Genomic DNA, 22,865 nt, shown 5'->3' with positions numbered 1-22,865 from the left:
AGAATGCGTTAAGCCTAAGCCTTTATTGTATACATATATCTATATAAAAGCTTTTTTATATATATAGTTTTTGCCAATTTTAGGTCGTCTCATACCAAAGTCATTTATCAATTGACTTTGCCAACAAAAACAAACTCTGCTATGACATATTTTACAGATTAAAATTCAATTAGCCAAGCTAAACTTGTGTGACAGATTAATGGCGCCAAAACTAGCAGAGAAACTATGCAGGCAAACATAATTAAATTGTATTTAATAACTGCCTTTAATATCGTTAATATTGCTTTAAATGCCGCTAAATATTTATCGATCCATGAGCGTATATATATATTTGTGGAGATTTTATAGAATTCGATTTATATATATTTTTTATTATTTTATCAAATATTAAAGAATATTTCCTAATTTAATTTCTTAATTTCAATAAACAATAAGTTTTTTAGTGCAAGAATTTATATTTGTTAATATGTATTTTTGAAACTCTGTTAAAAAATGTTCTTAATATTATTTATATAAACAACCCAACCTAACTCAACCTAGGGCAATTCAGGTTTCAGATACCTGTTTACCCGCTTCTTAGTAAACCCCATTTAACCTATGTCATTAGTAAATAACCTCCTCTGTTTAGGCCACTTGTATTATTAGCAAATGACCCCCTCTGTGTCAGCGACTCGTACACCGAAAATCTTAATTCTTACGGTGTACGAAACAGAAGAGCTTCTTCACATCATAAAGCATAAATATGGCTTTATGGCTATGTAGACATTTTGTAATACAGAATTTTGCGGTTATGAGCCACGTGTCATGGGCCAATAACAGACTTTTGCGGCGCTTGACTTGAATTTGTTGGCTCATAAATATATATGTATAAAAAATATAAAAAAAAATAAAAATAAAACACGTAATTCGGCAATTTATATTTATTTTGTTTTAGCCAAAAACACATTTACAGCCAATGCCCATAAATATAACAGAGAAAGACGGGGAGGCAGAGAGACGCTCATTGATTAGTGTATAAATATTCACACGATAACCAAACTTGGGCTCAGCGGGCTGTCAATTGCCGCATCTGCAGCTTCAATCTGGCCACAAGTTCAGGGTCGCCAGAGCTATAAAAGCAGGCATACATATATAGATATGGATAGACATAAGTATATTAAGCATATATTTACTTATAAATATATGAAGTTTTGCTTCTTTGTTAGCTTTTCCATTTATAAATTACAAGCACCAATAACACGTTTAAATTTCATTACAACTGAAGTTTTTTAGTTAGTAAAAAGGGCTTGAAGTCTAAGCCTTCTGGCAGCTGCCATGGATTAAAAGTTTTAGTTTGCGGTTTTCAGGAAGAAACTTTTATATTTTGACACTTTCAATTGCCAACAATCGTTTAACTTTCAGCTCATTTGTTGTGCAAACAAATGTGGTCTGAGCAAGTACTTCAATAGGGCAAGACTAAGAGATGCCCTGTTGCGAAATCATAGATCAAACTTTGTACATAATTTGTATTTGTTGAGTTTGATCTTAGATAAAAAGCCTTCATTAGTTCAAGTAAAATCCTTTATTAATAAGGAGCAAGCTTCAGTAACTGAAGCTATATTAGCTGATGCATATATTGAGTAGGAATGTGTCTTACCGTTTAGTATCCCCTATACTATAAGAGATTAGTTGTATATCATACAGCATCTAAGCTAAGAAATGTGTATACCCTGTATACCCTGTATGTACATGTATTTACATGCAGCCTTACTCAACTTTATTTACCACATAAACATTGCTAAAGAGGTTTGTCTATTGTCATTTACATTTACATTTACATAGCTCGATAAACCTTTCATATTTACAGGGTATACAATTGGCACTTCGTATATTTGTTCCGCTTATTATGAATATATTCATAATTTGCTAGATTATTACATAATTATTTGTGAATTTTATTTAAATCAGGTGAAATTTTTATGTTATGTTCACATTGCAAAAAACCAAATATTTTAGCATATTTTTAATCAGTTTTCTCGTATTTAAAAAATTTTCAATTTATGCTCTATTTCGTAGTCTATTTTCGTATCAATTTCCATTCAGCGCATTCAAAATTCTTCAAAAAATCTCATCAAAAAAGAGTCTCAAAATTCAATTGATCAAAGTTTATGAACAACTTTTAATGGACTTTCGATCTTCTTTGATATTCGCTTAGCTCGAATTAAGATATTAAGCGAAAAAATTGAAGAGAAACGCAAATAAATATCTCTGCGATCTTTCAATTTTGTTTTTTTCTTGTGTTTATTAATTTTATGGCTGCTCCATAAATTCATTGCTGATATACAAAATGTATCCTAATTTACACGCAGCTGGCAGCTAATTTAATATTTATAAACAAAAAGTTTTAAGCAATTTTTAAATTCGCCAGGCCGCAAGTTTGCTTATACATAATTGTGTATTAATAATGTAAACAAAAGGTGAGCAACAAAAAAATAAATAAATTCAAAGCGTTTGCCGTGCAGAGGGAGATGAGGGGGTCGCCGCTTGAAGCGAATATTGGGAGCTACTTTTCAACCTTTTGGTCCGAAACACGTTTGCCATTTGTTTTTGTTGTTGTTAACTTTATTTTTTCATGTATTTTTTTTTCCAGTTCAACGCTATTAAAAAAACCGCCGCTGGTTAAGCGGGCATCGGTGGGGGAAGAAACGTGAGTCGCGTCGTTAGACTGCGAAAAAAATATTTTGTTGTGCGTCTGACTTGCTACGGTTTTTAAATTTTTCACGCATTTGCCCGCTGGAACGACCGAAAGGCAGGCATATAAAAAACAAAACCCTCTCCATGAAAATGTTGCATAATACGAAATTAAGTTTAAAACATGATAAAAACGCGGCAAAAATATTAAAGAAAAAAATCAACAAACTGGCTGTATTTTTAATTGCAACAACGCGCTTGCATTTTTTGTGGGCGTTAAATAGTTGGCGAGTGATAAAAGAAATATATTAAAATACCCTGCATTGATAGGGTAGCATACACGCGGCAGACAACGATTATTATTGTATAAATTAAACTTATCTAAATTAACAAAATATTTATGTTTATTTAGCATAGTCAAAGATAGACAGATAGATAGTCAGTCAGAGATATACATAATAGGCCAAATAATTTACAAGTAATTTTTTTAAGGAAGCTTTAACTGAAGTATAATCAGATACAATCAAACATATTAAAAAGCATTCCCTTAAAACTTTGCTGAAAATTATATTAAAAACTCATTTTAAATCATTAAGTTTAATTAAATTTTTTTTTTAATTTGCTCGAACAAAAAACTTATAATCTACATATTTCAAGTGATATGATAATAGCTATAAAAATTCCGATTGCTTTTTTTTTTGTTTTAGGCTAACGATTAGATAGGGTGAAGGAATTTAGTATTATAATCGCAGATAAGAGCTACTGGTATATTCAGCATTTCTACTCATTGGTTTTTGTTATAAACGAAAGGCACGTATTCTAAATAACCTTCAATTTCACAATATGACATAAATAAATGTTTCGTAAGATTAGCTTATAAAACCTAACCTTACCTAACAAAGCAGGAGCTCACTTTATATATCTTACATAAGCCAAGTAGTTTTTACACACATTCTCATTTTTATATGACTATAACAATAACTATATATATACTTTGTTTCTTAAATATTAACAATATTAATCCTCTTTAAGTTAACCCTAGACAAGTTTAATTTAGACAAAAGTTCCTTCACTTCCTTCAGACTCCTCGCAACTTCAAGTTCCTCAGTTGCATCTGCTCATCTGATTTCTTCTACATTTTTATCATATTAATTTCCAACTTTCACAGAGCATCTTTTTGTCGGTCATCTCATATATATATAATTCATTTTCTCACCATATTTTTCAGCCGACATTCGCCGGCTGGTATCGTTTGCATGAATTTTATCTGAGTGGAACGTGTTGACAGCTCTCGTGACACTTGTCAAAACAGCGCTACGAGTATTTGCCACCAGCGCCTGAGAACGGCAACGAAACCGAGTTCGGGATCGGATGCGGGCGGCTTGGGTCCACAATTGATTTACAGCTGCGCTCTGCCGGCGACATGCGAAAAGACACTGAGCCAGTGACATCTGTACCACAAGCACTCACACTCTCTCTTGCTGCTGTGTTGATAGACAATTTTATTATCATTGAATGGTTTGTCACCGAGTCTCAACTTTTACCAATTGTATAAATGATGGGTAACTTTTTGTTATTAATAACACAACACAATGATATTTAATGGCTAGTTTGGCAGCCGTCATGATCATTAACATTAAATTGACAGCATCATTCAAAGGTCAAAGTCATAAAATCTCCATCGAGCCACAGACAGAAACAAACAAACATAGAAATTTCTTGCTGTCTACACGAAGTAAAAAAAAAATAATGATAATAAAAAATCAGCCTATACATAGTTGCTGAGTACTATTCTCACTTTGATCTGTGGCAGTATTGTGCTAAATATATACTTAATATATTTCTATATTGAAATCTCTAGCTGCATCATATGAATGTAATAAATAATATATACTATATAAGAATACTGTTATAGAAGGAAAAACAATAGTAAATTCTCTAAAAACCATATTAGTTAGATTACTACTAAAATCATAAGCTTATAAAACTTCTTTGTTTGAAAGATTCCTTTGAGCATTTTCATTATTCATCTTTTCCAACTTTTAGATCTTCAAGAAAGTCTTTTTTTGGTCAGCAAGATTTTCTTTTATTATCTTCATATTTATTTTTCCCAGACCCCATTATGCTAAAAGTCTTAAAACTTTCAAGACTGAATACTTGTCTTAACATTATTTAAATTATGTGAAATTTTAATGAATTCAACATAGTAGGAATTCTGATTTTTTTTGGGTATAAGAAAATGTATTCTTAAGATTCATGCAATGTAATCCTAAATGATTTATTATAGAAATTATAGAGTTGAAATTTAGTGCACACAAACCGCTTACATTTCCTCAGTTTAGTATTTTGCTAGTATCCTTTTTTTTCACCGATCGAACTATCTTATACATAGACACTATAACTCAATACTTATATTCAAATTTTTGCACTTTCTTTCTACAATTCCAAATGTTGTAACTTCCAAAAATTGTCTCCTATCGTATACAATTCTCTTCAAGAATTACCCAAAAATTGACATTTAATTCCTTGTGATTTTCTTCAGTGTATGGTTACATTCTCTTATCTGTTTGACCATCGCTTAAGCCGCTTGTTTTCATTAGCTTGCAAAAAACAGAAGCGAAAAACTGGGTATAAAAAATGTTCACAGACTCGTGTTAATGAAGCCGCTTACAATGCATAAATTGTTAGCTAGATTAGTGAAGATTTTTTTCTTAGCCTGCCTAATGCACAACTTTCAATTCAGCATGGAGATCTACACTCAATTATTTCAACTCAAAATCAATATTAGTTTTTCTACTTATTTTTAGCTTCTTTTTTGTATCTTGTGTGTTTCTTCGTGTTGCTTAATAGTTGTTCTGCTGCTCACGTTGACCTTGTTGAAATTTATGGTATTTCTCATGCCCATCCATATCTCAATTGTTGAGTCTATCTCTATCTCTCTCTCTGTTTGTGTGTTTTTCTACTCTCTGCCCCATGATAACATGTGCCCAGCCCTAAAAACCAACAATTAGTGCTTGTGAGCAGGTGAGCGGGGGTCTCGTCTATGGCTTTTGTTCACATTTATGTTTCCGTATCGACAACAATTTTAGTTAAGCTCTGACTTATGCGAGTCTTTGCTAATGGCATTTGCTTTTTGTGGTCAGCTTCTGCTATGCTCGAATAAAATCGAAAATATTTTCCGACAAGGCAATAAATTCGATTACAACTGTTTGGAAATGTTACTGAAAGCAACTTGGAAAAACTTTCAAGCTGCAAAAATGATAACTAAAACTTTGTGCCAAGGGACATCAAATAAATAATAAATGTCCATATGAAAGTTACTTTTCGCTGCTAGCCAACAGATAAAACTTTATCTTTTATTTTTTCAAAAATTTACAGAAAGTGTTAAAATTGTAACAGTGAAAACTTTGCCGTACTAAACACAACTTTTGTTAAAAAAATGTCTTAAACAAAAAGAAAAATTCCTAAAAGGCAATATCTGGATTTTAGATATTTTATAATTGCTCTTTATGAGAAACTAGCTTGAAACATCTTCTTTGAAAGTTTTCAACATGAGAGAATCTAGAACGTCTAGAATTATTAAAGTTAAAAACATAAAACATTTAATGGATATTTTTTAAAATGCTGAAATTTCTTAAATGACTTTCTAAAATGATTTAATATTCAAATTTGATAAGGAATATGGAATATAGTTACAATAGATATATATAGTATATATATGCTGCAGTGCGAAACACCATATAATCTTGCATTTATTGCTATGATATTCTTGATTGATAATGCTATTGTTGTTGATTAAACAATTTCACCTCAAGTTATCAATTGCAGTCAGAGTTGAAATGCGTCTTGCGTCTTGATTATCTCATCTCAGCAAAAGGTCACAAGCTAAGCATTAGCTCATTTTTTGAGTCATAAACAAAATCGGAAATATAAAGTAGGTATTGCATTAAGCTGCGCGTGCCCGTGTTCTGAATGCATTTTGAGCACATAATATTTCTACTATATTTTCAGATATGATATCGTATGCACAAGTATTTAAGCTACTGTCACAATTTTCATCAAAATTTATGTTTTGTGGAATTCTAAGGCATCACCATACGAGTTGCGCTCATAAATATGTTTAATGTTATGTGAAATTCCTAAAGAAATTTTAAGGCTTCACTTGAGCTGATAATATCTTCAGCATGTTTCATAAGCTCGCCTGCAAAACTTATGAATCTTGTAGCAAATTCAATCCACACACACACAGAGTCAGAGTTGAGCTTAGGCGTTTTTCACACACTCGAAAAGGCAAAAGCAGCGCTGCGCACACTTCAAGATACATTCACACCCATTCACAGTTGTATTATGAGCAGTTGCTGTTGTTATTGCGATTGTTTTTCTATTCGAGATATCTTCTCGCACTACGTTGTCAATTGTGACACACTCACACACACTCTGTAATTATGTGCTTATTGTTGTTGTAATTGGCGGCTGCTTTGCGTTTGCTGTTCTTGTGGTTTTCAATATAAAAAGAAAAAATAACAAAATAACAATAAGCAACATTGTATAATTGCAGGTTAAGACAGGTAGGCAGCTCACCTGTTAAAATATTGTTGTCTTGTTATTTTTCTAATAGTATAATAATAATTATTATCAAAAAATTACTTTGCCCCAGTCACGCTGCAGTTAGAGTTCAAGTTTGTCCACAAATAAGGCAAGTATTAGAGAGATTTTTTAGTTTTTTCTATGTTATTCTTAAAATAATTTGAAAATTGAGCAAATGTGTTAAAGGTTTAAGAATTATTTTAGCTTTGAATGAGAAACAATTTAATTAAAAACAGATTTTGATTTTTGACTAAGATTTTAATTGAAGAATGACAAATTTTATCGAATATAAATTAGATAGATTTCATAAATGACTTTACATGGATTATAAATTTAGTTAAACTAAAGCATTTATTTTTTTCTACTAAAATCTAAGCTACTTTCGCAATGCAATAAATTAAAGATCAGTAAAGATCAGTTCAGAGCGAAATTTAATATAATTTGAATTCTCATTTCTACGCTTAGTTCAAACTAGTTGACAGCTAGTTAAATTTAACATCAACTTGCATAGTCATGTCAATTAGCAAGACCTTTCAGTTGAACTTCTCGCAAAACTATAAATTGTATAAAATTCAATTTCACTTCTTCATTTGCAACGAAGCTCAGATGGCGAAGTCCCAACCAGAAGTTGACAACAGTCCAAAGACAAAGTTAACAGTCGACAAGTGCTTGATATACTAATCAAAAGTCTGACAAAAGTACACATTTGACAGCTTTGAGGCCGTCAAATTTTTACTGTAACAAATTATTTAAGAATTTGTCAGAAATGTAAATTGGATGAGGCAAGGTCGAGCAACGTAAAAGTTCATGTGAGATAAAAAACAAAACAGAACAGAATATGCAGCTTGACAGCTCGTTAAGGTGCGTGTCAAATTTGACACACACATATATTAACATATATTATTTATAAACAGCATACCAGACTTTGGCGAGAAAACCAAGTGCATTCATCAAAAGCTATAAAAGTAAATAAATAAAAAATACTTTTATCTAATGAATTTTGATGCAATGCACATGGAAAAAGGTGCACGAAACTCGTTATCGCTAAGGCAAACAAATATACAGATGCCAGTTAGATATAGACTGCCAGAGCGAGAGCGAGAGACAGAAGAGTGAGGGAGAGCGCAATAGATCATATAAGATTTACGATTAATTTGCGGCTTGCGTTGTTATTGTGATTGCGCACAGAATTTATCGGCGTGCTTATAAGAATATATATATAAATATATATATATAAATTATATATATGTACATAAAAACCTTTTAACCACGTTTTTTGTTTCTTAATTCCCAACGTTTTGCACAGAGTTAAGCAAAAATAATCCGTATAATAGACACAGACAACGACGTCGACCCTGGCAATTAAATTAATTGAGCATTTGCTCTGCTTTTTTACACAATTTTATTATGTTTTTCTTTTTTGGTTTTTGCTCAACTAATCTCAAAAAAAAAAGGGGAAAAAAGTCAAAGTTCAGTTGTATTAATTTTCGCTATATCTTTTTGGGTTTGTCGCTGTCACTGTGTGTCTCCCTCTCTCTCTCACTCTCCCTCTGTCTGTTCTATTGTTCTACTCTTTTGTATTAATTTGTATAATGCACATACGCCCCTTCAGCCGGAACAAATGTGCAGAACGGGTAAACGGCACACATTTGCCTGGTTCACATGACAAAATACAAAATGCTGAGCTCAACTCATGTGAATCTCGTTCCTAATGCCAAAAAATTGCTGTGAAATTAAGCAAAACGCACACGCATCAGCCTCATAGCATACGCGCCCCTCCCGCGCCCATTGCGACGCCACTCTCACAACCAGCGCCTGAACCTAGCCTAATTTATGCTTAAATATTAGGCGCCTCTTCGACCCCTCCCAAGGCCGACAAATGATGCTTAATATACACGACACGGGTCCAATAAATTGTTCGACTTGGCGTCGCTTTGCCTTAGCTACTCGCCTTACTCTCTGTCTTTCTCTCTCTCTGTCTGCTGTCTATAGGAAATAGTTAAATTTGACTTTTGGGCCCAAGTTGTTGTGGAATTCCGGGGTTAGGGTTCTTGGTCACATCGAAGTCTATTTGCCAACCCAATGTGGCTAATTTGTTTATGTTTGCAAGCCACAAATTTCATGACATCACAGAAACTGAATAAATAATTGAGATCAGAGTCTTTGAGAAGTGTTCCCAGATGAGCAACAGACAGGTAATTTTTAGGTAAATATCTATAGATGTTTGGTAAATTGATATGTATATTTAATCAAATGTGTTATTTCATATATTCGAATTGAATTTCATAAGATCCAGTTCTACTTCAGAACTTAACCCCAACTCACTGCGTGAACAACTTGTGAATTACAACAACTGATTATATTTCTATAAAACAAGAAGGCTTATCGCAAAGTGCGCTTGACATTTGAATTCGAATTCATTCCATTTAGCATTTACTATTATGCAAACTTGATGGTAATTTAATTTAAATATTCTACAGCCTCTAGGTTAACTATTTCCAGTTGGAAACTACAACTTAATAGCCTGTTGCGCCACTTTATAACAAAAAAAATCAGACTCTCAACTGACCCTGAACTCAATATTAATGTACATTCGAGTCTGACCGGGGTAAGACTTTATCGCCAACAGGTGAGCGATGGCTATTAACAGTGAATTCGATAGCCTAATAAACAAAATGTGGAACACAAGAAATCAATCAATGGCCGCAACTGATAAGCAGACGCAGACAATGGAATGGAAGTGTTACTTGATTTTGATAAAAACAAAATTGGCATCCAGCTGATTGGCAGATGTTAACAATAAATATGCCATTAAAGGGGCTTGGAGTAGATTGCTAAGAATGATAAGAGGCTATGGAAATAGCTTTGTAAGAACAAGGGCTGGGGCACATGAGAGAAAAGATTCTGTTTGAATTTTTGGCAGTTGTTTAATTGATGAAGTTCTTGAAATGGAAATCCAATTGAAATTTTGTCACTACACAAAGTTTTTTTTAGTAACAAATTTCAAATGGATTTCCATTTCGAGAGTTTTAAAAATGGAATTAGCGATAAAATAAATAAAATAATAAATAAATAAAAAAATAAAGGAATTTGGAAATGAAAGGAATTAGAAGAAGAATTTTGCGAGCATTCAAATTATAGTAGAAAACATAAGCTAGAGTATATAAGGTGTTGATGGAGTTGGAGTCTCTGAAGAAGATATATAATTTATATGATTAAGAGCTCTACTTGAGGCAAACATTTAAACTAAAAAGTTTTTAAATAGGATATATATGAGAGACATAGACTTTAGAAGCCTAAGCTTGAGTCTGATTAAACTATATAAAATATATCCCTAGCCATTGACAAGGAAAGAACAAGCAAACGCCTATAGAAACACAGGTGTGTGCTGTTGTAGGTAAGCAAAACCAATAAAAATACAAAAATTTTAAGTGCCACCAAATCAATGCAAATAATATAATCTTTAGACACTTAACTTATCATCAATTAAATTCACTTTCAACAACATTTTCGCTCAGTGTAACTGGCTGACTTACCGCTTAACCAGCAACGGCTGCAAACGCTTTGCTGCTGTGCTGCCAGTGGGCGATGTGGGTGACTGCGATTTGGTGAGACGCGCAAACACATTGACGCCGGCGCTGCTGCTGCTACTGCTGCCGCTGCCGCTGCCGTTGCCGACGCCAACAGAGCCTTTATCCTGTGGCTGCCGCGTTGACGTCGGCGTTGTGGGCGTGCCATTTGAGGATCTAACACTAGTGCTGCGCTTCACAACGGGCGTCACAGAGGGCGATCGCCGCACAGTGGGACTGATGCGCGGACTGCCGCTGCTCGAAGGACTGCGCGCGACAGTTGGCGTTGCGCCCGGTCCGGCCATGGTGCGCGTGGTGGACACTTTGGATTTTACATCATTGTAATTAGTTTTGATTGTTGACTTATTGCTGGCGATTTTATGCATAACGGCATCCCATTTATTGGGCGTCTGAGATTTGCGCGCAACGGGCGCCTTAGCCTTAGCACTGCGCGGCGTTTGCGGCGATTTCAGTTTACGATTTGTGGCTGTCTTGCACGACGATTTCGGCGAGGAGAGCGACGAGCTGGAAGAGAGCGCCGAAGCTGTTTGTAAATTCTCAACGGTACAGAGCGACGTTAGCGATGCGTGCGGACGCGGCGAAGTTACGCGCTGTACTGACGATCGCAGTTGCGGCTCGCTGGCGCTGCCGCTGCCGCTGCCAGTGCTCGCATTGAAAGCTTCGTCGCAAAAGCTTTTGGCGCTGCCGCCGTCAACGCTGCAGTACGAAGTGCGATTCGAGAGCGTCGTCGCTGCCGACGACGACGAGAGCGGCCGTGGCTGCACGAGCTGCTGCTGCTGTTCGGTTTTCTCTCTCTGCGCTTGACCTTGAGCCTTGCGTAAGGTTTGGGTCGACTCGTCGGGCGACATATCCACATCCATTTCCATGTCCACCTCCAGCTCGGGCAGACGCATTTCCTCATCGCAGCGATTTTCGACATCCGTAAAAATGCCCGATGATTCCATGCACGAGTCCTCCAGCTGCGGCACCGATGCACTCGGCTGCATTGCCGGCCCATACAGCTGGCCGTCGATAACCTGGGCGCGCCGATCACCACGCTGCAGCACATCATCCGCATCGGATTCGGTGAAGAAATCCGAATCAGTCATGGGATCCTGACGACGCATTGGAGCACCTCCGCCGGCTGGCATGGGCATGGGCGGAAAGCTCGGCTGGCGGCTCACGCGGCCCAAATGCGGTCCATTGCTGGGCGAATGATCGCAGGCGCCGCGTGAAGCGGGACGCGACATTTCTCCATCGCCCTGATAGCCCGTATCCAGGCTGGTCACACTGGTGACGCTGGTTATGAAACTGTTGCTCAGCTTGGCACTCGCCTGGGCAGCGGGCGCAGCGGCAGAGGTGGCAACGATGACAGCAGCTGCTGCGGTTGTAGAGGATGGCGCAGGCGTCGCTATGGCAGCCACCAGCTGTGGCTCTATGGGATCAAGAGGCAGCTCCTCGGGAGAGGGTGTTTGCTCCAAGCGCAGCTGCTGTTGCAAGTGTTGCTGTTGCTGCTGTTGTTGCTGCAATCGCTGCTGGAAATGCTGCTGCTGATGCAGCAGCTGCAGCTCCAGCTGATGGTTAAGAATCGCGTTGCTGTTGTTGTGCTGTGAGGATGAGTCCAGGAACTCCTCCATTTGATCAGGCGTCAGGATGCCCAGGCTCTCATCCAAATCGAAACTGTGCTGCTTCTTGAGCAGCTGCTGCTGCAACTGTTGCAGCTGCTGCTGTGACGAGGATATGGAACCATCCACCAGTTCTATCGACGCATCTAAGGACGTATCCTGCAAGTCCAGACCAAAGCTGTAGCGTGAGCGCGGCGTACGCAGCTGAACGGCCGCCACGGTGCCATCCAAGGGATTGGGCAACAGTTCACCCTCCGGCGTGCGCGTGGGCAAAACCAAATCACTGCGCGCTGCCTTCAACAGTGGCGACAGCAAATGCACCGGGACCGGCGACTGCTGGAAGCGTCCGGATAGCGGCGTCGTCGTCGTCGTCGCCCACTGCGGCGTCAGGCAGACGAGCGATTGCTGTGGAATCGAGCGACGTCCGAGTTGTGGATTCATACATGGCGACGACTGCTCCAGAAACTCCCGCGTCAAATTGAGCAACTGAATGTGCCTGGCCGGCGACTGCAAGCCGCTAATGTCCAGCAGACGCTCCGTATTTATGGTGGAGTTCAGTGGCAGCTTCATGTTGCTCTTGTTCGGCGCCAGCGCCGTCAACGTAGCATCCAAATCAGAATTGTCCAGCTCCGTTTCAACGGGCAGCTCCGACTTGACGCCGCTCAACAGATCCAGTCCAGAGGGAATTGACATGTGCTCCAGCAGCGGCAACTGATCCATGCTCTTGGTCAAGTCCAGAGATAGATTATGAGTGAGTGTAGCATCCAGGTCGCTGGCTGGTTGATCGGTTCGGGTGCAATCTTCTCGATTATAGGTGCGATTGTCCAGCAACTGTGTAGCATCTCTAGTCTCGTCCTTGACAGGAATCACGGGTCGAGTGCGATCCGCTCGAGCACCGCTAAGATTACCCATTAGCTGTGTAGCATCTGCAGCCTCGTTGCTAGCGGATATAACGGGTCTGGTCCGATCCGCACGATGGGAACTGTGATTGCTCAAGAGCTGTGTGGCATCCGCCGCCGTCTCATTGCTGGCGGGGATCACGGAATGTGTACGATCTGGCTGAGCACAGCTGGCATTGCCGTCGACTGTCTCATTGCTGGAGAGGATTATGGTGCGTCTGCGTGAATTCAGCAGGTGTGTTGCATTTTTATCCAGCTCCAACTGTTCCTTCTCCAAGAGAACAGTTCTATTACAATTCTTCAAGGAGCCACTTTCACTCATGCCACCCATTGCATCCATATCCAAGGTGCGACCAAAGCCGACGTTGGTATGACGCGTTTGCTCCAAGTGCGTACGGCTGGGCGTAGCCTGCTGCAGCTGCTGCTCCGCCTCATCGCACACAAACGTCTCGGAGCGCATCAGCGGCATGGGCGTGCTGGTAGTCAGCAAGGGCTGTGGCTGCCTCTTCGCCTGCTGCTGCTGCTGCTTGGCACTTGGCAGCGGTGTTTGTGGCAACGAGCTGCTCATCAGATTGGAGCCGACTGAAGCTGTAGGGGCACTGTTGCCCATCATTTTGCCCTGGCCAAAGTATTTCTTTAGCACATTCGTGGTGCGTTTGCTAATCAGACTGACGGCATTGTTCAAGCGTTCGCCGGACGCGCTCTTCTTGATGCTGGCGCCTAGATCATGCAGCGGCACAGCCGTCGGATGATAGGAGCTAATGGGCCGTGCCTTCGCATTGGGATGAGCATTGGCCGGCAATGCGGGCGCACGAAAGATTTGTGTTGTCGATTTCAGTGCTGTGGGTGGGCGTATGTGTGAGGTGGGGGCGGCAGCGCCAGCGGCAGTGGCGGTGGTGTAGCTGCTGGTGCTACCACCAAAGCTGCCCGGCGGTGGTATGCGCGAGTGGCCATCCAAGCGAGGAATGCGCGTCGTAGCCGAATCCTGTAAACGTAATAAACAAATATTTCATGAATTAAATTGTTGTGGCTAAAATGAGTCAGAAAGGAAGGCCCTCAAAGCCCAACATATACAACCCTCTAACTGGAGCAGAGTGAACGACTTGAAGCTACCCTGCACACAGTCGACAAACTGTCAATCTACAATTTATCTTATTTATACAAATGAAAGATATTCAACCCTGTTTTCCTTAGTTATATGGCCATAAACCTCAACTATAAGTGCATCAGTCCAGCCTATTCGACTTGAAGATACCCGGCACATGTCATAATTGTCTTAATGAAGCACATATACACAGAAACACAAATCAGACCGCTAGTTCGACTAGGAGATACCCTGTACCAAGCTGTTAGAAGTGTTTATATTACAACTGTTGCAGCTAACAGATACCCAGTAGCCGGGTACAACAACAGCTATATACCCGCTTGTGCGCTCTTTTCATTGGCTACAGGGTATGCAAATACGGCAAATGCCTTAACAGATTACGACAGCTGTCGACTGACCTAAGACCCTACATCTAATCCCCTGTTCCCCGTTACCTTCTGCATCCGCGACTGGTAATGTGCGTAGTTATTTGGCGCCCTGGCGCCAATTGGTCTTTGGGCCCTTGCTCCATGCGCCCGCAGTGCACGTGCTTAGACTTTGTGCCTTTTTTTTTTTTTGGCAGGCGCCATCCTGCAATGTAGTTCACTGGGGCGTTTCCACTTGGCAGCAGTTCAACGCACTTTAAAACAGGGTGACTGACAGAGAGGTGGGAGCTGATGGCATGTGGAGGGGGAAGCATTTGATAGCGAACGACAGTGGCAGGGGTTGCCTGGCGCTGATGTCATCAGTCTAAGCAAATTTAGAGGGGTTCATATACATATATATACCCTATATTTAGTAGCTAGTGGGTATATTGACAGTCGAAACGTGCTCAATTCTTTGTAGAGCAGATATTTATGGTGAAAGCTTAAAAGTTGTAGATCTACAGCCAGGTATTGCAGCTGAACAGGGGTTGCCCTTATAATCTAAAAGGGTATATAAGACTTTATGCTTACTATGTAACAGAAGGAAGTTTTAATCTCAAAGATTAAAATATTATAAGACTTCAATTCTTGTTTAGTTCATCTAGAAGTTGCTCTACTTTTTAGTAATATATAACACTTTCTGCATACCCTTTACATTTACAGGATATCTGCATAGTCAAATGCTTTTCACTTTGTTTTACTCGCCTTTATTTAGGGGGTTGCTCACAGACTAATTGCTAATTGCAGTCTAATATAATTAAATGGGGCAGGTTTTTGGTTACACTGAATTCTCCTTTTACAACTTCTACTCTCTTTATACATGTATTATATGTGTGCCAAGTAATTATACAGTTAGAAAAGTAACTTGGGTAATTATGCACGTGTTTACGATAATAGATAAAAGAGAGGATGGTATGGTTATGGCGCCAGTAATCTAATATATTTTTCCTAAATTATATAATTACATTCCATATATAGCCCATAATATTCATAAGCAAAAGTTTAGCTAATCAATATATATATATTTAGTTCTCATCACATATTAAGTATTTGCTGAGTTCTTTATTCGCAAATGAACTCCAAGCACTCTCTCAAGATTTCACTTCTTCCACATTAACAAGACATTGGCCACGACTCTCAATGGACGCAAAAACTTTCGCTCTTATCGTTTGTGCGGGCCGCTGCAGCACACAAAAGTTTTTGCCACATTCATCGACACAATATGTTGCACAAACATCGAGCCGCTATATTAAATGCACCCGAATTCAGTTTACATAGCTGGCTTAATCGAAAATGCAATTTTCGCAGCGCAGACAAGTTAAATAAAGCACTGGGAATACCTAGCCTCAGGCCCCACCTTTAAATGGCATGTCCTTGAACTTTTCGTCGTCGTGGTTCTTTTTTTTTCGCGTGCCATAGAAAATGTGAAAAGTTTCAGTAGCGGCAAACACTGAACAGAAACCCACAACGAAAGCCAACTCAGCTCAATGATTGTTATCAGCTGCTGAAACTTTTTGCTGGGGCGTGGCCAGGGGCAAAATGTAAAACCCAAAGGAGCCGCTACATATTGCTCATTTTGCCATATGTTGCACATAATTATTGCAATATGACACGCAGCACGCGCTGCAGCCGCATTTCAACTACTGCTGCGTCGATAAGAACTCGCGGGAATTGCCATAATGAAGAATTTCGCGCAATATGGCGGCAAAGGTTTATTAATGAGGCAGCAATAAATATCAACTTATATCCACGGGGAACCGACAGACGATGGCCATAAATAACTGATTAATCTTTAACTCTTTTTTTTCTTACAGCTGTCTGGCTCTGATAAGTTTTGATATGATAATGAGATGGCATTTACATATTTGATTTCACATAAACCTTCTTCAGTGTGAGAATGTATGATAATGAATCTGTTAAGGTATATAGAGTGAATATTTATATTTATCTGACTATACTATATATTCCATGGCATTATTTCAGCAATGAATCTATACTCTTGATTAAAGTATAATTAAAGTTCATTTTATTGCATACTTTTCTGCATAGAAATTACCTTTAAGAAAGCACCTGAAAGTATAGCATATTATTTTTATATATATGTATATTTGTTTACGTTAAGGATTTGCCTTTCAATTTTCCTGCAATTTAAACGCATTTGCTAATTCCTTAGATATAAGAAAGTATTCAAATCAAGTTGACTTTAAGCTGCTTATGCAGGATTATTCAGTCGAAGTGTAAAACTTCAAGCTAAAGTCAAGTCAAAAGCTGTTCATAATGAGGCAATTGAATTGAATCTGAATTTGTATTAATTTTAACACATTCTATACTTTGAAAATAATTAAAAATATTTTTCAGGTTGAATTTATGGTCTTTTAAAAAGAACTCTATAGAAAACTTTTCCATTACAAAATATTTTATTTTTTCTAACACTTTCCTACTTCACCTAACATCGCTTCTTAAATTCCCTGAATTTCCTGCAAATCTATTAGTCTTCTAATCAAAAGAAAATGCCAATTACCAAGAAAAAACAAGCAATAGACAACAAAAAATTAGCTATCTGGACCAAAATATGTGCACCAACAATAGGCTAATACAAAAATATTTGTACCGCTGTCGAAAACCGGCAATTGGCGAGCAGACCATAAAAAAACGGAACAAAAAATGACAAAAAAAAAGGCTAAGGGAAACGCAGCACGCAACGAGAAAAATAGAAATACTAAAATATAGCCATAACGCGGGCAGAAAGAGGCAAACGGAAGACAACAAAAAAGTCAAAGTCAAGCGGAGAAAAGAGGAAGAAAATAGAAAAAAATACAGAGAGAGAGGGTGGCTTTAATAAAAAAAGTGTAGCAAATGACAATGTACACACAAGCGGGCGCACACTGTACTAAAAATTCAGTTATGTGGGTTAAGCGCCAACGCATGTCCTTAGCCTGACAAGGCAACGGAAGAGCGGGGCGAAAACGGAAGGCGACAAACGGAACTAAATAAAATTTATCGATTTACACACACACACACATACCCACACATATGAATATCGATATGTGGGGAGGTGAGGTCAGGGGCAGCTTAGCCTGGGTATTAATAGCATCCAAGCGGGGGTTGGTACAGTGCATAAAAACAAAATCCAAAGAGTTGCGATTTGTTTGGACTATTTAGACTGTGCCATGCATAATTTGCATGACCAATCGATAAACGATTGTCATCGAGCTTAAGCGACGACGAAATATGAGCGAAATCTGCAAAATTATGAAACGTTTCGTGTGAAGGAGCTTGGGAAGCGTGTTCAGCTGACATTTAATAAGCTAGAGAATTCGTTTTGCATATCGTATTGCACTATCATGACCTAATTAAATATTAAATTTCCCAATTGACATATTAATGTTGTATGATATTAATAATTAATTGAGCTAGTAAATTAACAGTATAAGTTTACCTATTTACGATTGTTATTAGATTACAAAAATGCTTTAATAAGAAAAATATGTAGAAATATATATATAAAATAAAATGTATATAAGAAAATATATATTATGGAACTTATCAAAAATTACTCTAATTAGTATTTACTGTTCCTTGATAAATAACTTACTGGAAGTATAGGATAAGTATAGCATTTAAGCTTCAATACATACTCTCTGACTCTTACATACCTTTTATCTTTTCTATGTCCTGCTCTCTTTTCTCTACTACTACTCTCCATCTTAGCTACTCTTCATCTCTCCTACTTGAACTACTCTCCGTCTGTCCTGCTCTTTTACCCTACTCCTACACTCTCATACTCTCCTCTTTCTTTACTCTTCTACTCCCCTTCCACTGCCCTCTTCACCAACTCTCCTACTGTCCTACTCATCCACTCTCCTAATCCTCCACTTTAGCAAGCCTTACATAAAATATTTAGCATATTTGGTTTTGCTGTATTGTTGCTTTCTATTTCTTAGTTCACTTTAATCTTCGTCTGCTTCAAGTTTGCCATTTTATTGGAATATCTATGCCCACATGATGGACAGTTCTTCTCAGTCCAGCTTAAAGCTGAAACAACTCAATCAAGTTAACTGTCTTGTCCATAGTAGCAACTTGGCTCGTATATTTTACAAGACTGCGTGGCTACAAACATTTTCACAAGCCATTAGCTCGTATCCATCAACGGGGCTAAGCGGCTTATCTCGGCCGACATCCGGAAGCGGGTCAACATTTTAAAATGCCACGGCAAATGAAGCGAAAAGCTCAAGTCAACCACTTCAGCTGCCCCAAACTGAAAATTCACTTAAATAAATAAAACTTCAAACACAAATTAAACTGCACAAATGTTGACTTAAAGAATTGTGTTTAAAAATCAAGAAGGAAAAAAGAAATTAGCAAGTAAATAAAATGCGCAAATAATTTCCATCAGCTGGCAATTTGCAGCTTCCACGACGGCAGAAATTATTCACAGCATACTTATTTTATGCGCAAGCAGCGTCTGGTGAAAAGTCGTCAATAAATTGAAAAAGTCTGCGACAATATTTTTAATATTGCGCTGGCGTTATGAGATGAGTGTGTGTATGTGTGTATGTAGGTGTGTGTGTATGTGTATGTGTATATAAATGTGTTTGTGTTTGCGTGTAGTTGTCTGATATGTTGAGTACCCTGTACTAAATTTCTATATCTTGAGCTACAAGAAATTATAAAGTGAAGTCTCTAAGAACAAAAGCTATAAAGTTCCAAAGATACAAACAGAACATTAATAAAAAATTTACAGCTTTGTTCATAAAAATAGTAGCACTAAACGCTGGACAACAAAATTTTATGATATACACAATATTTTGAAAACAATTTGAAATGAATACTTAGATTAACACATTTCTTACTAATTTACACTTAGGCTTGAGAAAAAAAAGAAATAAAAATTAGTCGTTCATAAAAATAGTAGTGGCTACTAAAAGAAGGAAAAAACTATTTAACATTAGTCTAACTTCATATATTATGTTCTATATTATATATTTTTTGCCCTAACACTTAGTTGTAAGTGCAGTATTTTTTAATCGGCGAGGTCCTGGCAACGTTTTGATGCCACGCCTCCTGGCACAGCTCTGGCTTTGCAGCTGCCACACAACTCTCTTGACTTCGTCCCATGGGCTGTCGATCGGAGTTATATGCATTTTGTTTATAATATTTTCTTTAATATTATAAGATATTCTGATATCCCCAGCTTCATCAATAATTCTATATTTACCTATCTTCCCATTTCAACTAACCACACCAATAAAATTCATACTTTTCATATTTACAGCTCATCTGCTTAGTCTGGCTAACCCATCTAATGTCATTTTACTCATCACATATTGCGCAGCTTCTTAAAAATAGCGTCTCGTTTTATTTTTCTCCCATACATTTGGTGTGTTTTTTTTATCTCCCGAGGGGGCAATAATTTTTGACAATTTTGCAGTCGTGCGTAAAATTAAATCATTTTTATTGCGTCTTGGGTCCGAGTCAAGTCCTAGTTCTAGACATATGTATAGAGAGTGAGACTACAATCTGCTGTCAGCCAGACAATTAATGTTTGAGAGTTAAGCTGGACATATTTTACTCTCGATGCAGAGCCAACTAGAGAATTTTTCTGATAAATTTATGTGTCTCATCTGGGCGAAACAGTTTCTAGTAGTTTCAAGGCAGTTAAGCAAAACACATGCCGAGAGATAAATGGAAACTAGTTGCCAGTCAGCTAAGAATGGGCGAATAAAACACATATTGTAGATATTCCTTGGTTTCGCCTGCTGTTACCAGAGCCAAGCGAAATCGTAGCATATTTCCAAGCGCAGATTGAAAAGTCGACCACCCATGGGCAAAAATGCTTGTTCAGCGGAAGAAAAAAATGGGAACAGTTGTGGAAAAAGTCAAGTATTAAAAAATATTAAAAAAAAATAAGCTAAGGATTTCCGGTATGCGAGATATTAAATACCCTAAAGATAATAAATTCAAATCAAAAAAAAAATATTTATATATATTAATGTATATATATATTCAAATACAATAACAATGTACAATTTGTTATTGAATTTATATATAAATATAAATATTATATTCAATAAAAATCGATACGTTTTCTTTATTTTTATTGATTGTTATTGATTAATGCTTATCTATTATTTCTGATAAAATCGTTGAAACTATGTATATTAAAAACATTGTTAATTATCAAACAATTTTTCATATTATCGATTTGATATCGATAATTATTGATCAAATATTAATTAAAGTATTTAATGAGAGTACAGTTCATTGATCACTTGCAATCAATGAGCGGATATTATATTACCAAAGTATTTTAAATTCCACTATTATGCCCTATGTCAGCTCTATTGCATACAGACCCCGCACAGCTTGCGACGCCATGCTGGCTTAAAATATATCTGAAAAAGGTCATCAAGAGCTGTCTTAGCCAAAGCTACTTAAAATTCATATAAGCGGTAACCAGAGAGCCAAAGGAAGATATATAAATATTTTTTGCGAGCCTCAAACAGGGTATAAAAAGAAAATAATCAAGAAAAAGATGAGAACAATAAGCAAAGGTCATAACAAAAGCCAAATGAAGTCGGGGAAAAAAGAGGCAAATGAAAGGAAAAACATTTGCCATTTTAATTTGTATTGTGGAAAAGTGCGTGGGGCGAAACAAAAAAACACTTGTCGAAATAAAAACCGCCTTCTGGGTGTTGGTATAAACGAGTTCCTTATGATTGCCCATAAGAATTTCTCCCTTGCGTTCGACTTAAGGCGGCTTTAGCTGGAAACTCAACGTGAAATTAATGTGTTGAAACATTTGTGCAACACGTGTGGCACGTCGGCTTAGAGTGGCTTAAGGTGCGGCAGTCTTTACCCATGAACATGTTTAGCAGTTGGGCGATAATTAAGAGTCTTAGATACGTTGGAAACGATAAACGGATTACCGTGCTTGCCGGAATGTTGGGATTATAAAAAGAACGAAAATAGAAATTGACAATAAAATCTGCAGAAATTAGATAAAGTCGACGCAAATGGAGAATTAGTTTAATGAATGCGAGAACTGATTGAATTGAGAAAATGACAGTTTCTAAAATATAGAGCAGCTTAGCTCGACTATCTAAAGCTCAAGATCTAATTAAGAAGTCTATATATATATATATATATATATATTCATGAACTTTCTTTTGAATCAATATATTACCTAACTTGGCTTCAAGGATATTATTTTAAAAATGTTGTCCCTCAAGTGCATCTACTGTAACCTGTCTATCACGTAATTGCACACAAATTCCTCTCGCAATTTCATCAACTGAATGCAACCTAAGAAAATGCTTTAAGAAATTTGCTATTTGGTATGTGGGGCTTGCCTTAGAATATGCAAGTAATTTATCATGCCCCACGGTATCGGGACGCAGGCACAGTGGACATTTATCAAAGGACGGCAGCCTTGTGGCGGAGAACGTGCAACATGTTACTTCAGCCCCATCCGCCACCCACTTAGCTCGCTTTCAACAATTTTTCTTGGACAAGCGCAAAAGCTCGAAGAATATTTGAGGCCATCAACAACAGCAACAAGAAATTTCAAATGTAAATCGTTCGCTTGCACATGAATTGATGTTTCCCCCTTGGCTATGACACCTTGTGCACACTTTCAGTATCATTCAATGGACGGTCTATTCCCAAACCCCAAAACCAATTTTCCAAATTGCAATCGCAATTGCAATTCCAATTGATTTGCGAGCTTTGCATTTTCAAGCGCATAAGAACTAAAATATAATCAACCTCTGGCATTATAAAAATTGTGTTGACTATTGCAAAGGTCATAAAGAAATGTTTTGCAGAGATATCGATACAATTATCGATAGTTTGTTATGGATGAGCACATTTATTGAACATAAAAATAAATATTTAAAGTTTCATAATTTATTCTCTTGATTTATTCGTTCCATTTGTTGTTCAAAATTAAATCGGTTATTATATCGATTAAATGATCGATAATTCATTTCTATATCATTTCATAA

General features: G+C 37.6%; 1 protein-coding gene across 1 annotated transcript in view; it reads right to left on the bottom strand.

The window, feature by feature from the left end:
* LOC111599125 (AF4/FMR2 family member 4-like) overlaps window positions 1–22,865 on the bottom strand; it is a 55,387-nt gene that overhangs the window by 16,538 nt on the left and 15,984 nt on the right. The window contains exon 2 of the mRNA XM_030224530.1: window positions 10,794–14,335. Coding sequence (XP_030080390.1) covers window positions 10,794–14,335 — 3,542 coding nt within the window. The remainder of the gene's footprint in view (window positions 1–10,793; window positions 14,336–22,865) is intronic.

The sequence above is a fragment of the Drosophila hydei genome, unplaced genomic scaffold (assembly GCF_003285905.1).
Source record: "Drosophila hydei strain 15085-1641.00,03,60 unplaced genomic scaffold, DhydRS2 tig00008114-arrow-pilon, whole genome shotgun sequence".
In the NCBI taxonomy this organism is placed as follows: Eukaryota; Metazoa; Arthropoda; class Insecta; order Diptera; family Drosophilidae; genus Drosophila; species Drosophila hydei.
The sequence above is the reverse complement of the archived record's forward strand: the minus strand, read 5'-3'. Positions and strand labels throughout refer to the sequence as shown.